Raw genomic sequence first — 19,348 nt, forward strand, 5'->3', positions numbered from 1 at the left:
TTCCTTGCAGCCAATCCCCCGTCACCCTCGCCTTCCACCCAAGCCACCCCGCCCCGCAGCCCCCAGGTCCCCATTACCTCCCCCGCATCCCTCGCGGTTCTGGGGAAGCTTCGTGACGCCACAGGTCCCGCCCCCAGCTCCAGCCCCGGGCGAGTGCGTGCTGACGTCATGCTGCGTGCGGGCCGGTGCGGAATCGCTCCTTCAACTCAGCGGGGCAGGAGGAGTTAGTTACCAAAGAGCCGAGGCTGGGCGCGCGACCCTCGTCCTTCTGCCCCTGGCCGCACACTTTGCGCACATCTCTTTTCTGCATGGTGGATATTATTTTTCATTATCCTTTTCTGGGTGCTATGGGGGATCATTCCAAGAGTAAGTCTTTCTCTCTCTGTGTGGGTGTGTATGTGTGCGTGCTTAATATGCAATATTTCTAATGCAGAAGAATGTTTAGCGGATTCTACAAGTGGCTTCTATTTGACAGGACACTGGGAGAGAACAAACAAAACGAATGCATTTCCCCTGCAGGCCACCTAGCCTTTGGAATCCTGTTGTTTTAATTTAAAATTAAACATTCTTTCTCAATGTTAGGCTGCTAGGCTGACCTCAGGCTGTGAAATCTGCTTCTGTTCTGCGCTAGGGCAATTAGGTTTGATCTGGGGATGTGGGCTTTTTTGCTTGCGTTGTCTTTTGGCTTTTCGAAAAAGGCAGGTTTCTCTAGTTTGATCTGGGATATTTAAGAAATGTCAGAGAGGACGAGAAGAGACTCCGCTGAAAGCTGATGTGTCTGTGTTGGGATTGGAGGGAGTCGCTGTAAGAGGGAGTGTGTGGACAGAAATGCCGGAACATCACCGTTCAGTATTGATGCGGTGGCGTCCGCAGTGCTTAAATGTCTTTTTTCCTTCTTCTCACCTATGTATTAGCTTTCAGTTACAAGATACATGGATAAAACGACTGTGTCCAAATGAATTTAGTAGCAAAAAAAGAAGGGGGGGTGAAGGGGAGACATAAAGCCTTCTCAAATTCGGAAGATTTTGTTTTTTCGTTTCCAGTTGTTTGGACGTTTAGAAAACCCATTTTTCCCTGTGGTCGCAATTCTTGAAAGGGAGCGAGCGAGCGAGCGGGTTGGGTTGGGGCTGGAGTGGCCGAGGCCCGCCCGGGTCCGCGCAGCCTGGCCTGACGCGGGCCCCGCGCCCTTCCCCGGCAGAGAAGCCCGGGACGGCCATGTGCGTGGGCTGCGGGAGTCAGATCCACGACCAGTTTATCCTGCGGGTGTCGCCCGACCTGGAGTGGCACGCCGCCTGCCTCAAGTGCGCAGAGTGCAGCCAGTACCTGGATGAGACGTGCACGTGCTTCGTGAGAGACGGGAAGACCTACTGCAAGCGGGACTATGTCAGGTGAGGCCGGCGAGAGCCCGGGCTCAGCTACTGCCTGCCGGGGGCTGGGGCTGCCCGCGGCGGCTCATCCGCGCTCCCAGGCTGGGGGAGAAGGCCACCCCAGTTCCGCACGTGGGCCGCCGTGCGCATCTGGGCCCGCGAACTCCCCGAGGGCGGGTCCCCGCAAGCTCCCTTTGGGCCACAAAGCGTCCTGGGCGCGCGTGCCCGGAGCCGGTTGCAGCCCCGGAGGCGAGGCGGGCCTCAGGCTCCTCGCTGACACCGACCGCGCCTTGGGCCCGCAGGCTGTTCGGCATCAAGTGCGCCAAGTGCCAGGTGGGCTTCAGCAGCAGCGATCTTGTGATGCGGGCGCGGGACAGCGTCTATCACATCGAGTGCTTCCGCTGCTCCGTGTGCAGCCGCCAGCTGCTGCCCGGCGACGAGTTCTCGCTGCGGGAGCACGAGCTGCTCTGCCGCGCGGACCACGGCCTCCTGCTGGAGCGCGCCGCGGCCGGCAGCCCGCGCAGCCCCGGCCCGCTCCCTGGCGCCCGAGGCCTGCATCTGCCAGGTAAGCCGCGCGCGGGGCCCAATGCCGTTGTGAGTGCGTGCCTGTGTGTACGGGGTGCTTGTGCTCCGATGAAAAGTTGTCACTCGGATGTGGTCCCGTTTGCCAGGATTTTTGAGTGCAGAACTGTGGCTAGGAACACAGCTAAGTGTGTGTTTGGGTGGGGGTCGCGTGGTGGGGTGGGACACAACACCACGAACCGGGATTGTGTGTGCATGAGTGTGTGCATATGGGGTATTGTGGAGAATTGTGTTCTCCATGACCCGGAATACCGGACCAAGGTGAATAACCACAGAATCTGAAATGGTGTCCGTCTGCGGAGTTTGCTTGGGGAATTTCAAGTAGTGTGTGGTATTGCCAGAGAGGAAAGGTGGGTTTGCCCCTGGGGGTATGTGTGTAAGGAAATACAGTTCCCATCCTAGAGCTGGGCCTGAGTTCAACCAGCCCGACGGCTAGCTAGCTAGCTGCCCCCACAAAGACTGGGTGTCTGTGTTGGTGTTTTGAGGCCCAGTTTGATGAACAACTTAGCCAAGTGCTTCTCGGGGAGGAGGGTGTGGCAGCCACAGTGGACTCGGGATCATAGAGAACACTCCAGGGATGCTCTGGGTCTGAATCAGGAGCTGCCCAGAGATGGGATCTGAGTGCACATTAGTGGCCAGAGATCGTGCCCCAGGCTGGGCAGCCACAGACTGGAGCACCAGTCTCAGCCTCTGGATGCTGTGTGGTCTCCTAGTGCTCCTTCCTTCTCTGATCCCCGGTTTGCCTCCCTTATAGAGTGAGGAAATTGGGTTGGATGGGTTATTTGTAAATATTTATCCAGACCTAGCTATGCCTGTGGGGGGATAAAAATTCAAACAGTGCGACTTTTTCCCATGGGTGTGTGAACCTGGTTTGGATGGGGGTGTGAAACGGGATGAAGCCGGTGCCGAGTGCACTACATCTCGGGTTTCAGAGGGGCTCCCTTTTGTTTGTTGGGGGTTTGGCTTGCGGGCCCGTGGGCGTCAGGCTCTATTTACCGGGGGGCTCAAAGAACCCAAAGCCAAGCGAGAATGCTAGCGGCTGCGCTCGGGCCGGGAGGGTGAGCGGCCGTTGCACCGGGGAATCTAGAGGAGGTTAGAGGAGGAGACCTTACAGGAGACCCGGGAGCTGAGGCCCGAGCGCTGGCAGGCGAGCCCTTTCTGTCCCTGGAGGCCCATCGGCGCTCCAGGACAGGTCTTCGCGGCCTTGTCCGAGTGGTCTCTGAAGGAGGAGGAAGGGCTCTTGCAGGCCCCTAGGGGCAGGAGACAAGCCCCCTAATCCCGAAGCGGCGCGGCGCAGGGGCCCCGGTCGGCCTCCTTCCCCGCCCAGAGAGTCCCGGGAGCTCCTCCTTCTTCTTCCTCTCAATCTCCGACTTCTTCCGGAGGGCTTCCTACGTCCCGCAAGGCCCAAGGGGGCATTCCTAGGGTAGGGTAAGTGGAGGAGGAACAGCCGGGAGCGGCCACTCCCGTCCCGCAGCGGCCTGGCGCGGGACTCCCACGCCCTGCTGGCGCTCCGGGGCTGCCTGCTCGGGGACTTGGGAAGGGACGAAAATGCATAGCTCTCGCCGGGTAGGGCGCACAGCTGGAAAGGGAGAGGAACTATAAAGCGAAATCACCGGCAACGAAGAGAAACGAAATAGGTCCTGGGAAGGCTCAGCCGCCTCAGGGCGGGGCACCGGGCGGGCGGGGGGCGGCCCCGCGCTCACCTCTCCGCCTGCCCTCGCAGACCCCGGGTCGGGCCGGCAGCCCTCGCTGCGCCCGCACGTGCACAAACAGACGGAGAAGACAACCCGCGTGCGGACGGTGCTCAACGAGAAGCAGCTTCACACTCTGCGGACCTGCTATGCCGCCAACCCGCGGCCCGACGCGCTCATGAAGGAGCAGCTGGTGGAGATGACCGGCCTGAGCCCACGGGTCATCCGCGTCTGGTTCCAGAACAAGCGTTGCAAGGACAAGAAGAAATCCATCCTCATGAAGCAGCTGCAGCAGCAGCAGCACAACGACAAGACGGTGAGGGTGAGGGACTGTGCACCAGGAGCGGGTAGGGCAGGGCCCCGAGTTCTCGCCGAGGCACCTGCGGGCCCTTTTCTGGGCGCGCTCTGGGGAGATCCAGGGGCAACTGGATTGTCCAAATAGCGTGTGTCTGCGCGTTCAGAGCAAGGTTTGCCTTGGAGATTAAGGCTGCTTAATCATTGTACCGGAGGTCGGATCTTGTCCCAGCGGCAGACCTGAGTTGGAAGCTCCGAGCCTGAGGCGGCTTATGCAGCTCCTGTCTGGACAGGTTGTGTCCTCTTGGCATGGCTTGGTTTGGACACTTTTCCTCCCGAAAAACGGGAACCTTGAAGTCCTTTGCTCTGTTGGCCCCCTCTTGGCTCCAGCATTGAGGCTGGACTATGGTGGAGGTTTCTGGGTCCCGAGTGTCTTGAAAGGGAAGGAGGACTACCGGGTTGTGGTGTTGGGAGTGCCTCCCCCAAAAGGGCTTCAGGCCCCCAAACTGCTTCAGGTCCCAAATCTCGAGCCTCAGTGTCAAGGACGTGGTGGGAGACACAGGGCCTAACTTGAGCATCTTTCACCCTGACTTCCGCTTGTCCCTTAGAGCCTCCAGGGATTGACCGGAACGCCCCTGGTGGCGGGCAGCCCCATCCGTCACGAGAGTGCTGTGCAGGGCAGCGCAGTGGAGGTGCAGACATACCAGCCACCTTGGAAAGCCCTCAGCGAGTTTGCCCTCCAGAGTGACCTGGACCAACCGGCCTTCCAGCAGCTGGTGAGGTCCTGCCCTACTCACCCAGACCTCAGGACTGGGTGGGGTGGGATTTAGCGGTTGATCAAGGTGGCATGGAGGGACTTCCCAGGGGATGAGGGGCTGGGGACAGCTCTAGGCAAGGGGGAGGGATAGATAAGGGGACTGCAAATGCACCTTAGCCCATAATTCGTTCTAAACCAGGTCTCGCTGGATTAAAGCACTCGCAAGGGAGATGGAGAGATTAACCAACTCGATCTCCCTCCCTAATACCCCAGCGAGCTCTTGGGGATCTGGCCCACATCTCTGAAGGGCTTGCTCCCAGCTGGTGGTTTGTCCCTAAGGGACCTCCTCAATTCAGAGTATTCGGCCTGAGAGCAGCAGCTCCGGGGCCTCTTCACCCTCCTCTTCTCGGTGTCTGCACATCCCCAGGTCTCCTTCTCTGAGTCTGGCTCGCTAGGCAACTCCTCCGGCAGCGATGTGACCTCCCTGTCCTCGCAGCTCCCGGACACCCCCAACAGCATGGTGCCGAGTCCCGTGGAGACGTGAGAGGACCCCATCCACGCCAGCCCGCGGACCTCGCATGCTCCCTGCATGAGACTCACCCGTGCTCAAGCCATTCCAGCTCCGAAAACTCTCTCGCCTTTGTAATTATTATTATTGTTATTTAACGAGAGAGGAGAGAGAAGCGGTCAGGACAGCCCAAAGCTCCAGGATACAACCTGCTTTCACCAGACCGGAGAGCCCTAATTCGAGAACTTTTATTTTTTCAAAACCAGAATTTGGGATTTACTAGCGTTAGCTCTGCCCTCTCCTCTTCCCTCGCTCCGCGTGGCCAGCGCCGCTCTGTCCGCGCCCCCCACGCGTGGAGAACAGGCGGGGCGCATCCGGCGCGGGGCTACCCCGAGCTCGTTCAGGCCGGTTCCTACCCCAAAGCCGGCGGCTTTGTCCGGGCTCTAAGCGGGGACAATCCAAATGGAAGAGACACTGAATCCCCAAAGCGCATGATTGCCGGAAAAAAAGTAGAAACGAGACTTTCCTTGAAAATGTTTTAAATTATCAGTCGACGGAGGACAGAGTGTGTGAGCCTTTGCCGAACAAAACGTAAGTTATTGTTATTTATTGTGAGAACGGCCAGTTCACGGTGGGATGGATATTTTGATCTTAATAAAAAAAAAATAATAACCCAATGCGATGCTGCTGCTGTGTGCTGTGGGCGCAGCGGGAGGGCCGTCCGTCCGCAGGTTGGGGCTGGGAGCTCGGTGCAACGAAAAGGCGGCCCGGCGACGCCCGCTGTGGGGTCCCGGGGGTGGGTCCAGCTGCTCGTGCCCGCGCCTCGCGCGCCGCTGCTCCGAGGCCTCCCGCACGGCCGGGGGCGGGCCCGGCGGGGATTGGGCGCCGCGTGGGGGGGCGGGGCTGGGTCGGTGCGCCCCCAGGCGGTTCCCGCCCGGGCGGAAAGTGCCGCGGCCCTCCCGGAAGCCCGGGCGCGCTCCCTGCTTCGGGCGGTTCTCGGCATCGCGCACCCTCCACCACGGTCCCTCGCGCTACGCAACTGAAGCCCGCGGGGCAGGTGGGGAGACTTCGTTTGAGCGGGAAACCTGCGACGCTTGGTTGGCGGCAGTTCGGCGGACTCCCGCCTGCAGTCAGGCTCGCGAGGGTGTCTTGCTCCCTCCGCTTTGCCTCGGGTGGAGCCTGGTGCCCGCCAAGGGCCGAGTCTGCGGTCCCTAGCTGCATTTTCGGCCGGTGCACTCGGGCCCTGCCCGTGCTTTTCCCCCACGCAGACCCCTCTGCCCCGGGCGTCTCGCCCGCCTGCTACTCCGGCCAAGTCCCCGGAGCGGACAGGGGGCCTGTGACGGGTCACCCTCGGCGCTGTCCCCAGAGTGGATGCGCGACGTGATCAATCTCGCTGCATTTATTAATTCCCCCGTCTAGACAGAGGAGAAGGCCGGGCGGCGGCTCCTTATCTGCATTTGGCATCACCTGCAAGCGATACACTGAAGGAGCCACAACAAGCCCCCGCTACGATCGCGGCTGGCCGGGAAAATAAGTCCACCCAGAACCAGTCTGGCGTGTCCTTGGTTTATTTTCTTTCCAGAGCCTAAATGCAGGGGGCGGGGGATGGCCCGGGTGGGAGGGGGCTGGGAATGGCCCCTGGATATGCTGTGCCCAGGTCACTTGGTGTGACATTTCAAACCCCTGCGACTTGTTTTCTTGAAAACGGGCTTTAGTGATCGCAGGAAATAAGCGAGAGATACTGAATCTCCAGCAGGCCCCCGGGCTAGCACAAAAAACAGGAGGCTCAGGTTTTACCCTTAACAAATATTTAACCCTTTGACAGCCTGGGACAGTTCTTTTCCTCAGACCAGGCCTCACTTGGTGGACTCAGGAAGCTGCCACCCTACCAGTCAAACCACTACTCTTGAAGAATCTCTGGCATTGGGTTTCTGCTTCCTTGTCCCTCGAGATAAATGACCCGCAAGTATATCCTCCTTTGTCCAGGATTTGTTTTGAAAGAGGGAAATGCCCTGAATTGGGGATGGCTCAGGTAGAGTCTGGTAAGGAAAAATGTGTCCGTGGGGCAGTTGTGGCCGCTCGATAGAGGAGTAGGTGCCTTCTGCTAAGAAGCTATGTGCTGCTCGGATGGCCAGAGGTCACTGTAGGTTTTTCAGCGGAGCTGATGGCAGGATTCCATGACCCCACCCAGTCCCCAACCCTGAGCCCCCATTAGAAAAGGAAAGCTGGAGGGCTGGCAGTCAATTATTGAAAGAAAATGGGAGGTGGGAAAATCAAGCCAAATTTATGTTTTACTTCCTCAAAGTCAAGGTGATGCCAGCACAAAATTTGAAGAGAACATTCCCTTTCTTTGGGATTTAGGAAATAGTGGCACAAACTTAGAGATAAGGGAGGAGATCTGTAGAGTTAATGAGGACCAGCTTTACCTCTCAAGTGCTTAGAAACGGTTTTAATCATCAGAGTTAGGTTCTTTGAGGCTTCACTCCCTTAACTGAGACCATTCCCTCCCAAACAGAAATACAGATATTTCCTCTTACCTTCTGGCTGGCCATTGGATAGGAGGCTAAACTTCCAAGAAAACTTAATTTTAAAAAACTTTTGATTAATACGGCTTATTGGGTTTTGTCATTTTAAAAAAGGAAACAAGTTCTTGAGCAAAGAATTTCATTAATACTTATTGTTCATTAGCTCTGAATTTTTGCTTTTGACAGACTATTTAATGCTATGAATGGAAACATCTGCCTATCTAATTACAGTGAACTCTTACTCTTGGATCAGATATCTAATTCCCCTTTTTGATATTTATGTGAGTGTGCTGATTTTGAATATTGGGAAATTACCCAGATAAAAGTGGTTACTGTGTATCAGGATGCCTGAAACCATCTGTATTACTGTAGAAAACATGATAAGCTCTTCTCCTGCAGTTTGCTGCTAGCCGCCCGAAAGGGCAGACCGTTTCCCATGTGGGTTACACTGGGGAAAGGCTTTGACTTTGAAACCTTATTACAATGGTCGCTGGTGAGGTGTCAAATCTATGGCTTGTTAGCCACATTAATAAATATCAGTTTTACTGGTTCCCAGGTCATCTTTAAACATGTTCAGTAATACAGCTGGGATTTCCTTGTAAATTAAATTACCTGTAACAATCACAAATTTTGTATTTTATGCTTACTGAACTTTGAAAGTGAGAAACCCCATTGTGTGGTAAAAAGTCAGTTCAATGAAAAGGGGCTATAGGTGGAAAATGGGAGTTATTTAACTAGATTCACTTTAGAATAATATTTTTTTCCAGAAGATTTATCTAATGATTTGGATAGCTCTATGTAATTGAGGCAGGAAAGGGATTCCCAGAGATGGAAAACTTTATGGCCATTATACCACAAAATTTAATACATATTGAAAGGCTGCACAATTCTGGGAAATTCAGAGTCCCTGTGGCAGTATTCCCAATGAAGTTTAATATTTAATGGGTTGTGGAACAGAAATCAGCCTTTCAATTTTGAATGTGGGATGACTTAAAGCTCAGAGCTGCAAATACTGGGTTTAAACGAGACATTGTCTAAGATTGTTCTCTAGAAAATGTTCAGATTCTACCACTGCTGCCTAGGGGAGGATATACATTGCCTTACATTTAGTTAGCTGTGTTTTCCCATAAAAATGGTGACCAAAGAGAGCAAGAGAATTAGCTGAATAGCAGCATGCTGGAGAGGAAACAATGAATGAATAATAAACTATTTGAAGAGAAGTTCTAAGCAGGAAATTCAGAGTTTATTAAACTGATGTAGGGAAGATTAGAGGCTTTTAAATATGGGTCTGATTGATGTAAAGGTAAACTCTCCTCAAGATACTGGGATTCAGTGCAATAATGAGGATTGGGTGACCAATTACAGACTAGCACCTTGTTGATGAAGATAAATGCAGTTGGACTGAGAGTAGTAATGGCAGAGAGAAAGGGCACAAGGATATACTCTTTGGGATCCAGACGTGGATTTGGGGTTGGCTCAATTTATAAAGCAAGTTTGGGGCCCCACAGCAATCGGGAAAGAAAGGCAGGAGTGTTAGGTGAGTGGAGCCTTTGTCCAGAAGGTTAGGAGCTGGCAGGAGAGTGAGTCAGGGAGTGGGCAACAGGGCAGGGGTTCAGTAAGGCTGAGAATCTCCTCACCGGGAAACTGGATAAGGGGGTGGTTTGAATACAGAAGGCGGGAGAACCCCTGTGTCAGGGTGTGGGAACTGGAGAGAGCAGTGGAAGAATAGGGACGGTGAGGAGTAATCTCTTTGCAGATTATTGAGAACGAAGAATTTAGAAGGCTGGCAAGGAGATCTAGAAGAAAGGACCCAAGTTTCCGAGCTGGGGGAGGGACGGAAGGGAGGAAAGGAGGAAAGGAGGAAGAAAGGAAGGGAGGGAGGGAGGGAGGGAAGAAAGAAGGAAGGAAGGACGGACGGACGGAAGGAAGGACGGACGGACGAAGGGGCAGGCTGGTCCGGCAGGTGAAGTCCAGACCTGGGCTTAACGGGGGTGGCGTTCAGGGATGGGGTGGGGGGGGTCACAGAGGCCCCGAGTGTCTGGAGCCTGGGAGAGGCTCCGGAACTTCGGGCAGGAAGCTGCAGCCCCGACAACCTGTTGGGCGACCAGAATGACGACGAGCCCTGCCAGGCTCCCCGGAAAGCGAGCTGCCGCCGGGAGCAGGAAACTCTGTTGGACAACCGAGTTGGGCGCTCAAATGTCATCGCCGCCGGGCCGCGGACAGCTTTTTTGCTCTTTGGCTTAGATTCTGGGCTCTGATGCCCGAGCGAAATAGTTGCTTTTGCCCCGGCTGTGCCCATTTACACCGTCAGCTTTACAGGCTGGCCCCAGCAGAGGCCTTTCGCCTGGGCGCAGCGTGACCCACCTGTGGCTCCGGAGCCTCGGGAGACCCGAGACGCGGCCCCCGCCGCAGGAGAAAGCCAGTGGGTGGCACTCGTCCCCGCAGATTGGAACAAGATGTGCCGGCGCTCACCTGCGCGCCGCGCTCCCCGATCCCTGGAGAGTTTGGGAGTCGTAAAACTCAGGGGAGTTAGAGCTTAAATCACTGGCCGCGCCAAACGCGCCTTAAAGGAGGGAACTCGGGAGACGCAAGAAACCGTGCGGGTCGCGGGGCGCCGCGGAACTCCAGGCCGGATTCTCGCAAACTCCCTAGCCGGGCGGAGCCGGCATTTGTCTCCATCAACCACCCCCCCTCCCCTCCCGGACGAGGGGGGCAAAAGACACTTTTCAATTAAATGTTTAATTGCGAATTCTGGTATGGTTTCTGGGAGGTTAATCACAGCTGTCTCAATTATTTATGACTTTCTGGCAAATTTCCGACTAGATAAGAAGTATATTCTATTGTGAAGCGTCGTGCAGGAAATCTTATAAATATTTGATTATTCCTTTCAGCTACAAGGATTCTGCGTTCACGCCCCAAGACGCGCTGGGCGGGCGGTGTTCGGGAACTCCTCTCCTGGCTGGGGCGCCCCGGGCTGGCCGCTGCGGGTCGCGGAGCGAGCAGGCGGCGCACACCTGCCTGCTCCCCACCCAGGGCAGCAGAAGAGCCCCGGCAGCCTTCCGGGAGGAGGGTCCCGGCGCACAGCCCGGCTCGCCTGGGTTCTGCGCGCGCCGCGGGCGGTGTCTCGGTTTCCGCGCCTCCGGACCGAGTCGCCCCCGGAGCCCTGGCAGGAGGGGCTTCCCGGGAGCGGGTCCCACCGGCTCGGGAGCGGGCGCTCCCGCCCCGCGGCCCTGGCGAGATTGGTGGGGTTGGAGCCGCCGCCAGGCAGTGGCCCGACGCGCGGAAGACGCCGGGTCCCGCGCCGGCCGGGTCCCGCGCCGGCCGGATCCCGCAGCGCACCCGGTAGGGGCGAGGTGCGCGGGGCTGGGGGGGGGGCGGGGGACGGTCGCCGTCGATCGATTGATGGATTGTTTGAATTTTGGGGACCTCTTTATTTCTCCCGATTTGCAAAAAAGTAAAAACAACATACATGTAACTCAGCAGCTTTGTGAGGCTCCAGAAAGAATTGTCCTGAACATTAGGTAGGCTAAGTTTGCTTTAAAAAAACCGATTAAATTTTTCTAGTCCCGCCCGTCCGACTTCCCTGTACTCTAGTCTCTGACACATATTCAGGCCACTTTTTTTCCCAACCAGATCTTCTTTTCTTGATAATGTTTGATCCTTATCTGACAGAAATGATTACAGTTGTCACTCAATGAACAGCTTAGCACTGACCATCCGCTTAACGTGGAGAAACGATGAGCAGGAGCTGGGAAAAGGTCGACGTCTCCCGGGCGGACTTCTCATGTTCAGCTGTGAGCGGTGCACGGGGGTCGATTACAACTTTTACCCAGAGCCCTCGTGGCCTTCTGTTTTACTTTTACTTCAGCGTTGACTTCACAATTATTGAGAAAATACTTCAAGGTGATTCAGTGTGGCTCATCATTTTGAATCGCTTATGTTTATTCTGGAGAATAATTTCAGTTCAGCAATGCTATAGGAGGCTCTCAGTACTATCTGCCAGGAAGAGCTGGGCAGACCAATGAACACAGGGCTCCCAGTCCATTTCAAATGGTCCCCTAAACATATTATATAATTAGAATACCCAAGCGTTAAAACATCTTTACTCCACACCTTAAAAAGGGAAATTTAGAGGTTAACTTTAAGTCTTTAACTAAGACACTCCCAGAGTTGGAGTTAACATTTTTCTTTCCAAATTTTACTGCCTTAATAAGAAAAGTCACCACTGCAAACAGAATAAGTTATTTTATTACAAGAACAAAACAGACTTGCTAATTTAATGTCTAATTTCACCCATGTTACAAATAAATGCAAAGTATATATTATCATAGGATGTAGGTTACTGAACTCCAAAATATTGTGCATAAGTGAAATAAACTCAACTTGCAGAATTAGACCATTAAAGTATCTACAGTCATTATAAATAGTGCAAAGTATATACCATATCTACAGTGCAGGGGGAGAGTATAAACATGTGAAAATGAGTTTCTTAAGGAACAGTTAGAACATTTGTTTGAACAATTTAAAATATTAACAAGGGTACTCAAATACAGAACTAACAAAGTCATTTATTTTTTCTCTTTTTTTAAAAAAAACTGTCGAGCTTCTTCCCAGGCCTCCTGAGGAAATCTGTTAGCCAGTTCAAGATAGTCTTGGGAACCAAGGGATTTTCCTGAGAGGGAAAAAAGAAAATAGTTAAATTCTTTGAAGTTTAAGCAACTGAAATTATTTTGATATCTGACTACAAAATGGAGTCATTCACTTCAAATAAACCATGATGTAAGTTTATATAAAGAAAGTAATTGATTTGTTTATCTCTACCTACAGCACTATATATATTTATGTATATATATATATATATATATATATATATATATATAAAATCACAATTGATTTTGTGCTTCTCACATATTCGGACATTAACCCCCCTCTGTAAAACATTATAAAAGATTGTTTTTGGACTCCAGAATAAGAAAACAGGGGAAAGTAAGTATGGTGAACAAAATACAATGATAGATATTCCATTCTTAAGATAGCCTTGAAAAGGTAAATCTGTATGTAAACTCGATGTTTATCTTCTAAAATAGTCTAATTTAAATATTTTAAGCATGACTTTTAAAAAGCTCAAATCTGGTGTTCAGTCATCTAACAAAGCAGAGGGGATGAGTAAGAACTTTATTGGTTATGATGTGGGCAAAGAAAACAGTCTTCGTAGCTGGAGAGTGATCAAGCAGTGAGACTGGAACACCAGAATTCTTTAGCAATTAAGAATATGGTGCTACGAGGAGCTGCTTTACACTTACAATGCGGAGCTTTCCTGGGCGATGAACGCAAAATGCCTTGAAACATTTTATGGGGACTAAATCTAACCAAAGGGGAACAGACATCCAAAGTGCAGACTGGCACTTAGTGTGGCATAATCGTTTCTTTTAAACCAAGTAAGCATATCAGGAGTTGTCACCAATATAATGATGACCCTTTCTGACAAATGCAGAGAACAAGGCCCCATTTGCTGTATTGTGGATTAAGCCCATCGTAATTGGGGAAAGCATGGACGTCAGAGAAGATGGGCCCTGGGAAAAGAAAGTAAGTTGAAACTCCCACAGGCCTCAGCCCACCATGCAGACAGTCCGGGCTCTTAGGACTCTGCCTGCCAGATATGTAGCAAATGGTGACTCATTCTTACAGCCTAGAGAAAGGAGGAAAAAGAATGTCTATACTTCTTACTGGCGGAAAAAAAAAAAAAATGCTGTACTATTAAAAATAAATACATTAGAAGATTTTTAAAGATATTTTTATATATTCAAGATTTAAGACATTGCTTTATAAGAAATGGTAACAAATTATACTGATTTCTCCCATGCAGCCTCCAATAGTTTAAAAAAGAGGCTGTGAGTGAGTCAGGGCAGACCTGAACTTGCACGCTAATTCTGGCTTAGACAAATGGTACTGACTATGATGTTGACTGGAATTTCTGAAAAGGGGCATAGATTTCTGTTTACTTCTCTGAATGCCTGATCAATAAAACATGACATTTTTTCATGATATTGTTACAGCTTTATATTCTTTTCTATGTACTTTTCAACACCTGCCCCCATAGACAATTGGTGCACACGTGTGTGTGTGTGTGTGTGTGTGTCTCCAACGTGACTCCTCACCCCCCCTAAGTAGGGGCTACTTTGTGGGGGCCCTAGAGGGTCCTGCTGGAAGTGGGCCTCTGGCCACTTTAAAGACTATCACACTAATGGAAGAATTGGGGAAAATCTGTATTAGGGTCTCATTAATCAGAGATGCTGTCCTGACAGTCAGACAAAGAGCAACTTGTACTTCTCAATTACAGTGTGAATAGAAAAGTAAAAATACTTCTCAATTACAGTGTGAATAGAAAAGTAAAAATGCACTTTAAGATTCTACATCTCTTGCTCTGATCATAGGAAACACCTCAGCAGGAACACTACAGGAAAAAAAAAAAGCTTATAAATCTTTGGTCTCTGAACTCTTGCTAATCTGATGGCTTTTTCTCCAAGAAAAACAATTTTATACTTTATATTCTCAATAAAAAAAATAGGGGGAAAATATGGGCTACTATCATTAATAGTTTTATTCTGAACATAGGAAACCAAACCCATGTGATTTTAGCATTTATGTGAGGAATGTAGGTGAATCTTAATGATCTGCTTGTCTCTGTATTATGAAGCAGCTCTTTAGTAATTAGTCACCATTTATTATATCTTGCATGAGGTGAATATAAATTACAGAAAGATGTTTTGTGCTTTTCTTTTACTTCCATAGATTTTTACTTCCATAGATTTCTCTGTATGTTCTGATGCATTCATGTTGATGACAAAGTCTGTTTCTTTACTCATTGAAATATACTTGATATCCAGATCTCAAATGTTTTAGGTGGTGTAATAAATTGATTCCTGTAACAGTTCCAGAGGGTGGAGTTAGAAACATGTCTGTTCGGCTAACAAACACACGACAATTTCATTTCAATAGAGACGTACCTTTGGGCTGATGAGGCTGGTTATCTGCCTGACCTGATGTCTGTTCAAAATCCTGTGTGAGACAAGGAAAGTGTTTTTATACCAAAGCTAGACACAGAGAATTCCGCTGAGGGCAGCTTCAGATGTGCTTCTGAATTCTGAGAGAACCATCTTAGCATGAATACTCTGGAGCCCAAATATAAAAGCTTATGAAGTTGATGTTCAGGTTCTCTCAATTTAAATTGAACAGTGATGACTTACATCTTGCTAAGGATCAGTAGTGGCTATGCTGCTGTCTGTTGTAGAAACGATAACTTTCTTTCAGCTAACAAACTGAAGGCTTTGGGCAGATTAATTATCCTGAAATATTGACAGGTTTTTAACACTTTAAAAAAAAGCATGATTCTAAAAGGCCTTATACAATCTACATCTAAACCTTTAAAGTCTAGAAATTTCACTTTTAGAGGGAAAGTGAAAAATATCGTACATAATACGTAAATTTTCATAAACCTATGACATACCACTAGCTCCTATTTTTAGTATCATTTTCTAGTGACTATTAATACTCTAACACATGGGGACCTCAAAGAACCATTCTATAAACTCAAATCTAATATATATTTATTCCACTGATAATAATTATAGAAAAGAAGACCTGATTCAATTTCACTAATCTAAGAAGCTATCTCAAATAAGAAATTTCTATAACATTTAAAAAATGTGTGTGTCCCAATGTATGTTAAATGTGTTACATTAAATTACATTTAACTATCTTAGAAATACTTTAAAGATGGGGTGCCTGTATGGGTTAGTTGTTAAGCATCTGCCTTTGGCTCAGGTCATGATCTCAGGGTCCTGGGATTGAGTCCTGCAGCCTGCTTCTCCCTCTCCCACTCCCCTTGCTTGTGTTCCCTCTCTTGCTATGTCTCTGTCAAATAAAAAATAAAATCTTTAAAAAAGAGAGAGAGAAATACTTTAAGATCGATACGAGATAAAAACAAGTAATATATATGTTCTTTACTTTAGAGTCTGATGTCATTTGTACTTTTATAAATTGTTTTCCAGGCAGTTGAAAATGTAAGGGACTAAGCTGGTATAGACGCAAGATTGTTTTTGCTCAAATATCACTGTCTTGGTTGAGGCCTCTCTGCTCATCACCCCCCGGAAGTCCCTACCCCTCTTTCCAGCGCTTAACACCATCTGACATGCTATTTGTTTGACTTATTTTTTTGTTGGTTTGTTTGTTTGACTCCCCCAACTTTAATGAAAGATCTATAAAGGCAGGGATTTTTATGGTTTTTTTTTTTTTTTTTGTATTGCTGTATTTTTTGATTGCTTATTTTTGATTGATTATTCCCAGTGCCTAGAACAGTGCCCAGTACCCCAGAGCGGGGGCGGTGGAGGGAAAGAATTACCTGTTGAATAAGAGAAAGAATTCTAAGATCAGTCTTAAAAATCCTCTATATCATATTTTCTATTTAATTTTTAACCATAAGGCTTTAAGAATATATGAGAATTCTTAAATGTTGAATTGATGGTTACGTAAGACTTCATCAAGATTTTAATTTAACTGTAAGATTTTTTTTTTTTTTTTGAAAATCCATACCCTACCTGTGGATCTGAATAGCTTTGAAAAATTTTTCAGAAAATAGAACCCAGACTCAAAGAGAATAACTAAGCTGAAAGTAGACATTTCTAAACACAACTGATCTAGTTGTATTTATTGATTGGTCATCTGATAGAGGATAGTTTAAAAAATGTAAACCCCGAACTGCTGTCTAAGGTGAAGAAAGCTAGACTCTTCAGCCATCCCAACCAGCCAGGAAGGATCGCATCCTTTCAACAATGATATGTGCATACTAGCCAGGATAAGGGAAAACATGAATACAGAGCTCTGCTTTCTGTTTCATTATTACAAACAGAAAACATTGTCTGTTAATCACACGTACGTCATGGAACAAAAACACACTGGTTTTTATGGTAGAACATTTAAAAGAAAATGGAAGATTTTCAACAATTAATGATCTACAATGACGGGAAAAAGAATAGCCAACTTGATTTTCTATTGTCAGTTGACTGAGTTAATTTAGCTGCGGAAACGTTGCTATACTTTGCTCCAGTGCTAATTCTGATTCCAGTCCTATAGACTTGAGCTGGATCAGAAAAATATAAGGCCATTCTTACAAGCATTAGATCTTTTAAAAAAGCAATATAACAAGATTTTATGACACATACACCGATGTGTATATGAATCATATTTATTTAAAAACTTACAAATCAATTGAAGTTTTACTTGATCTTTCTTCCGTAATCCTTATCTGTTCCCTGCAGCGAGGCTAAAAGCTAGATGCATGTCAGTGCTAAAGCCTTAAAGAAGTTGGGCCATCTTTTTAAAAACATTTCCTTGGTGTGGGTTTTACCATTTCATCAACTGGAAAAATGTCCTTTTCTTGAAATCCTCCAAGTAGAAGTTGCATAACACTCAACCCCAGTTTTATTACCCTCATATTTTAGAAAGTAATTTTCAAGCACAGAGATACGTGCAAAATTCAAAATGGCAAAAATAAACAGCTGGTTCACTTTTACTTTTCCACTGCATTAGCTTACACATAAAGCCAGGGGATCAGGCAGGAGACAGAAGGTACCTGAATGAACGTGGCCAGTAAAACACAGCTCATCTCTTGCTCCAGAATGATCTTGTTCTGACGGTTGTTGTAACAAGCAGCGATAAGTGAAGGGAACAGCACTTTGATCAGCCGTGGGTCACTGAAATACTGGAAGGGCAGCTGGCAGAGCTTCTGCAGGACCGTGGGGTGGCGGCCAGACTGTACGATTACCTGAAACAGGAGGGAACCTATGTCAACTGCCAGAGAGCCGTGCCTGCTCCTTCCTCCTGCAGCCCCAACAGTGTCTGTAAGAAACATGGAGGACAGGCAGAAGGAGTGGAAGGAGAGAGGGAGAGGAAAAAGAACAACAACAACAAAAAAAACAACAAAAAAAGAGAGACTCGGAACTCCTAAGTGCTACTGGAAAGGAACAGAAAGAAAAGAAATCTCCTTCCCAAAGTTCTGCAGCCATTTACACTCCACAGTAAAGAGCATGGCTGCCAAAGGAGAGAGGGTGCCTACGAAATGGATTCAGGATACACACCGCTTTAATAAAGCGCCTGCCCCTTCTCCCCCTTAAAGCAGAGCAGCCCTATTGCTTGAAACCTGCCAAAAGCTCGCTCAGAAGAAAGATGCCCTCTCCTACCCCTCTGCCTGCTGCAGTCTTCCCCTAACCTCGCTCCTGGAATAGACAGACCTATTCACTACGCAGATGAGCCCTTGCAAAGAAAAGGGGACTGTAAGGAGAGTGGGAAGTTTCAGCAAGCACAGGCTCCCAAAGATCCTTCCTCTGATCCATACTCCTTATCTGTGTTTCCATCAGTGCCATTGAGTCTAAAAGGAGAATTGTTTAGATAAATGAGACTCTCGTCTTGAAGCAGTCTAGGTTTACAACTGTGTACATTTTAAGAAATGGGGCAATGCAATTAATGGGCTTGAAGGGAAGCCCTCCTAATTTACTCCCTAGTCCTCCATGATAAACTAAGGAAATGTCAAAATCAGATCTGTTTCAAGTAACCTTGATTAGACGGTTCTAATATGAAAGAGCTTGGTGACCCAAAGCCCACTTCTTGGTATAAGAGGAAGCTCATAGAAAGCTAGGAACACTGTAAAATCTAAGGTCAGGACTGTAAATTGTACTTGGAAAAACATAATTTTACAGGTACACACCCAGACAGGACTGCATTCAAATTAAAACCAGAAGGACAGAGTGAAATAGCAGAGGCAGGAGAAACATAAATTACAGGGATTTACAAGTTTTCAAAGTACTTTTAACAATACTTTAAGAACACACTCTCAGATGATAATGCAGTTCGGTTTAAGAACAAAATCAACAAAGTAATAGTTCACATATTTTAGTTCAATAGCTAAAATGACATCAAAAACCTTTAGAGAATGTTGATAGGGACTTGTTAATACCTTCAAATCCAGCAGGAATTTTAAAGACTCACAGTGTGACAATTCAGCACATGGCTAGGTGCAGCCGTTTCTGACCACTGGCTGAGAAAAATATGTCCCATCATCTATTTTATTGATAAAGCATTTACTTAAAGCTTTATTTTAATTATTAGCTACAAATTTTGTAGCACAGCCAAATGACCACCACTTTAGAATTTATAATGATCCCATTATTATAAGTCTCTTTTCCCCCTTGTCCAAAAATGAAGCAGAAGTTTTTTTCTTTGGAACTTCATTGTTAAAATGCTATTATTGGAAGATTCACTAATTGAAAAGATATTAAACCAGCCAGTCTGGCTGGCACAGGCACAATGTTAACTCACAGATGACAGCTCCTGGTTCCTGGTAAATGAGCACAGAATGTGCCAGCTTAATGAGAACTTCTTCCACCTGGACTCCTGACCCTCATGGGCCAAAGCAGAGCCCCTCGGGGGCCTGGAAGTTCCTTCCAGGAATGGAGCTGGCTCTCACTTGCCCGTTGAAGAAGTGAGCTTACAGAGGTCACCAGCAGTCTCATGAGATGACCTACCAGAGGCCACTATTTTTAAGTCTCTATAGTGCAGAAGACACAAAT

At 48.5% G+C, this 19,348-nt stretch overlaps 2 protein-coding genes across 5 annotated transcripts in view; one reads left to right on the forward strand and one right to left on the reverse strand.

The window, feature by feature from the left end:
- Positions 1–216: 216 nt before the first annotated feature.
- On the forward strand, positions 217–5,865 carry ISL2 (ISL LIM homeobox 2). Of its 2 annotated transcripts, none has more exons than XM_032342350.1 (6): positions 217–311; positions 1,199–1,388; positions 1,670–1,932; positions 3,673–3,956; positions 4,543–4,710; positions 5,119–5,865. In XM_032342350.1, exons 2-6 carry the CDS (start codon positions 1,216–1,218, stop codon positions 5,233–5,235), a joined length of 1,005 nt encoding a protein of 334 aa, XP_032198241.1. In that variant the 5' UTR covers positions 217–311; positions 1,199–1,215; the 3' UTR covers positions 5,236–5,865. The 2 variants fall into 2 exon arrangements, with proteins under 2 accessions (XP_032198241.1, XP_032198240.1); XM_032342349.1 differs by having other exon boundaries at positions 218–366.
- A 6,087-nt stretch (positions 5,866–11,952) lies between these two features.
- SCAPER (S-phase cyclin A associated protein in the ER) overlaps positions 11,953–19,348 on the reverse strand; it is a 520,882-nt gene continuing 513,486 nt past the window's right edge. For all 3 annotated transcript variants that reach the window (XM_032342354.1, XM_032342353.1, XM_032342352.1), the window contains 3 exons: positions 17,356–17,547; positions 14,732–14,783; positions 11,953–12,396 (listed from right to left, as the gene is read on the reverse strand). In XM_032342354.1, the coding sequence (XP_032198245.1) occupies positions 12,293–12,396; positions 14,732–14,783; positions 17,356–17,547 (348 nt within the window). In that variant the 3' untranslated portion in view covers positions 11,953–12,292. The remainder of the gene's footprint in view (positions 12,397–14,731; positions 14,784–17,355; positions 17,548–19,348) is intronic.

The sequence above is a fragment of the Mustela erminea genome, chromosome 5 (genome assembly GCF_009829155.1).
Source record: "Mustela erminea isolate mMusErm1 chromosome 5, mMusErm1.Pri, whole genome shotgun sequence".
Lineage (NCBI taxonomy): Eukaryota > Metazoa > Chordata > Mammalia > Carnivora > Mustelidae > Mustela > Mustela erminea.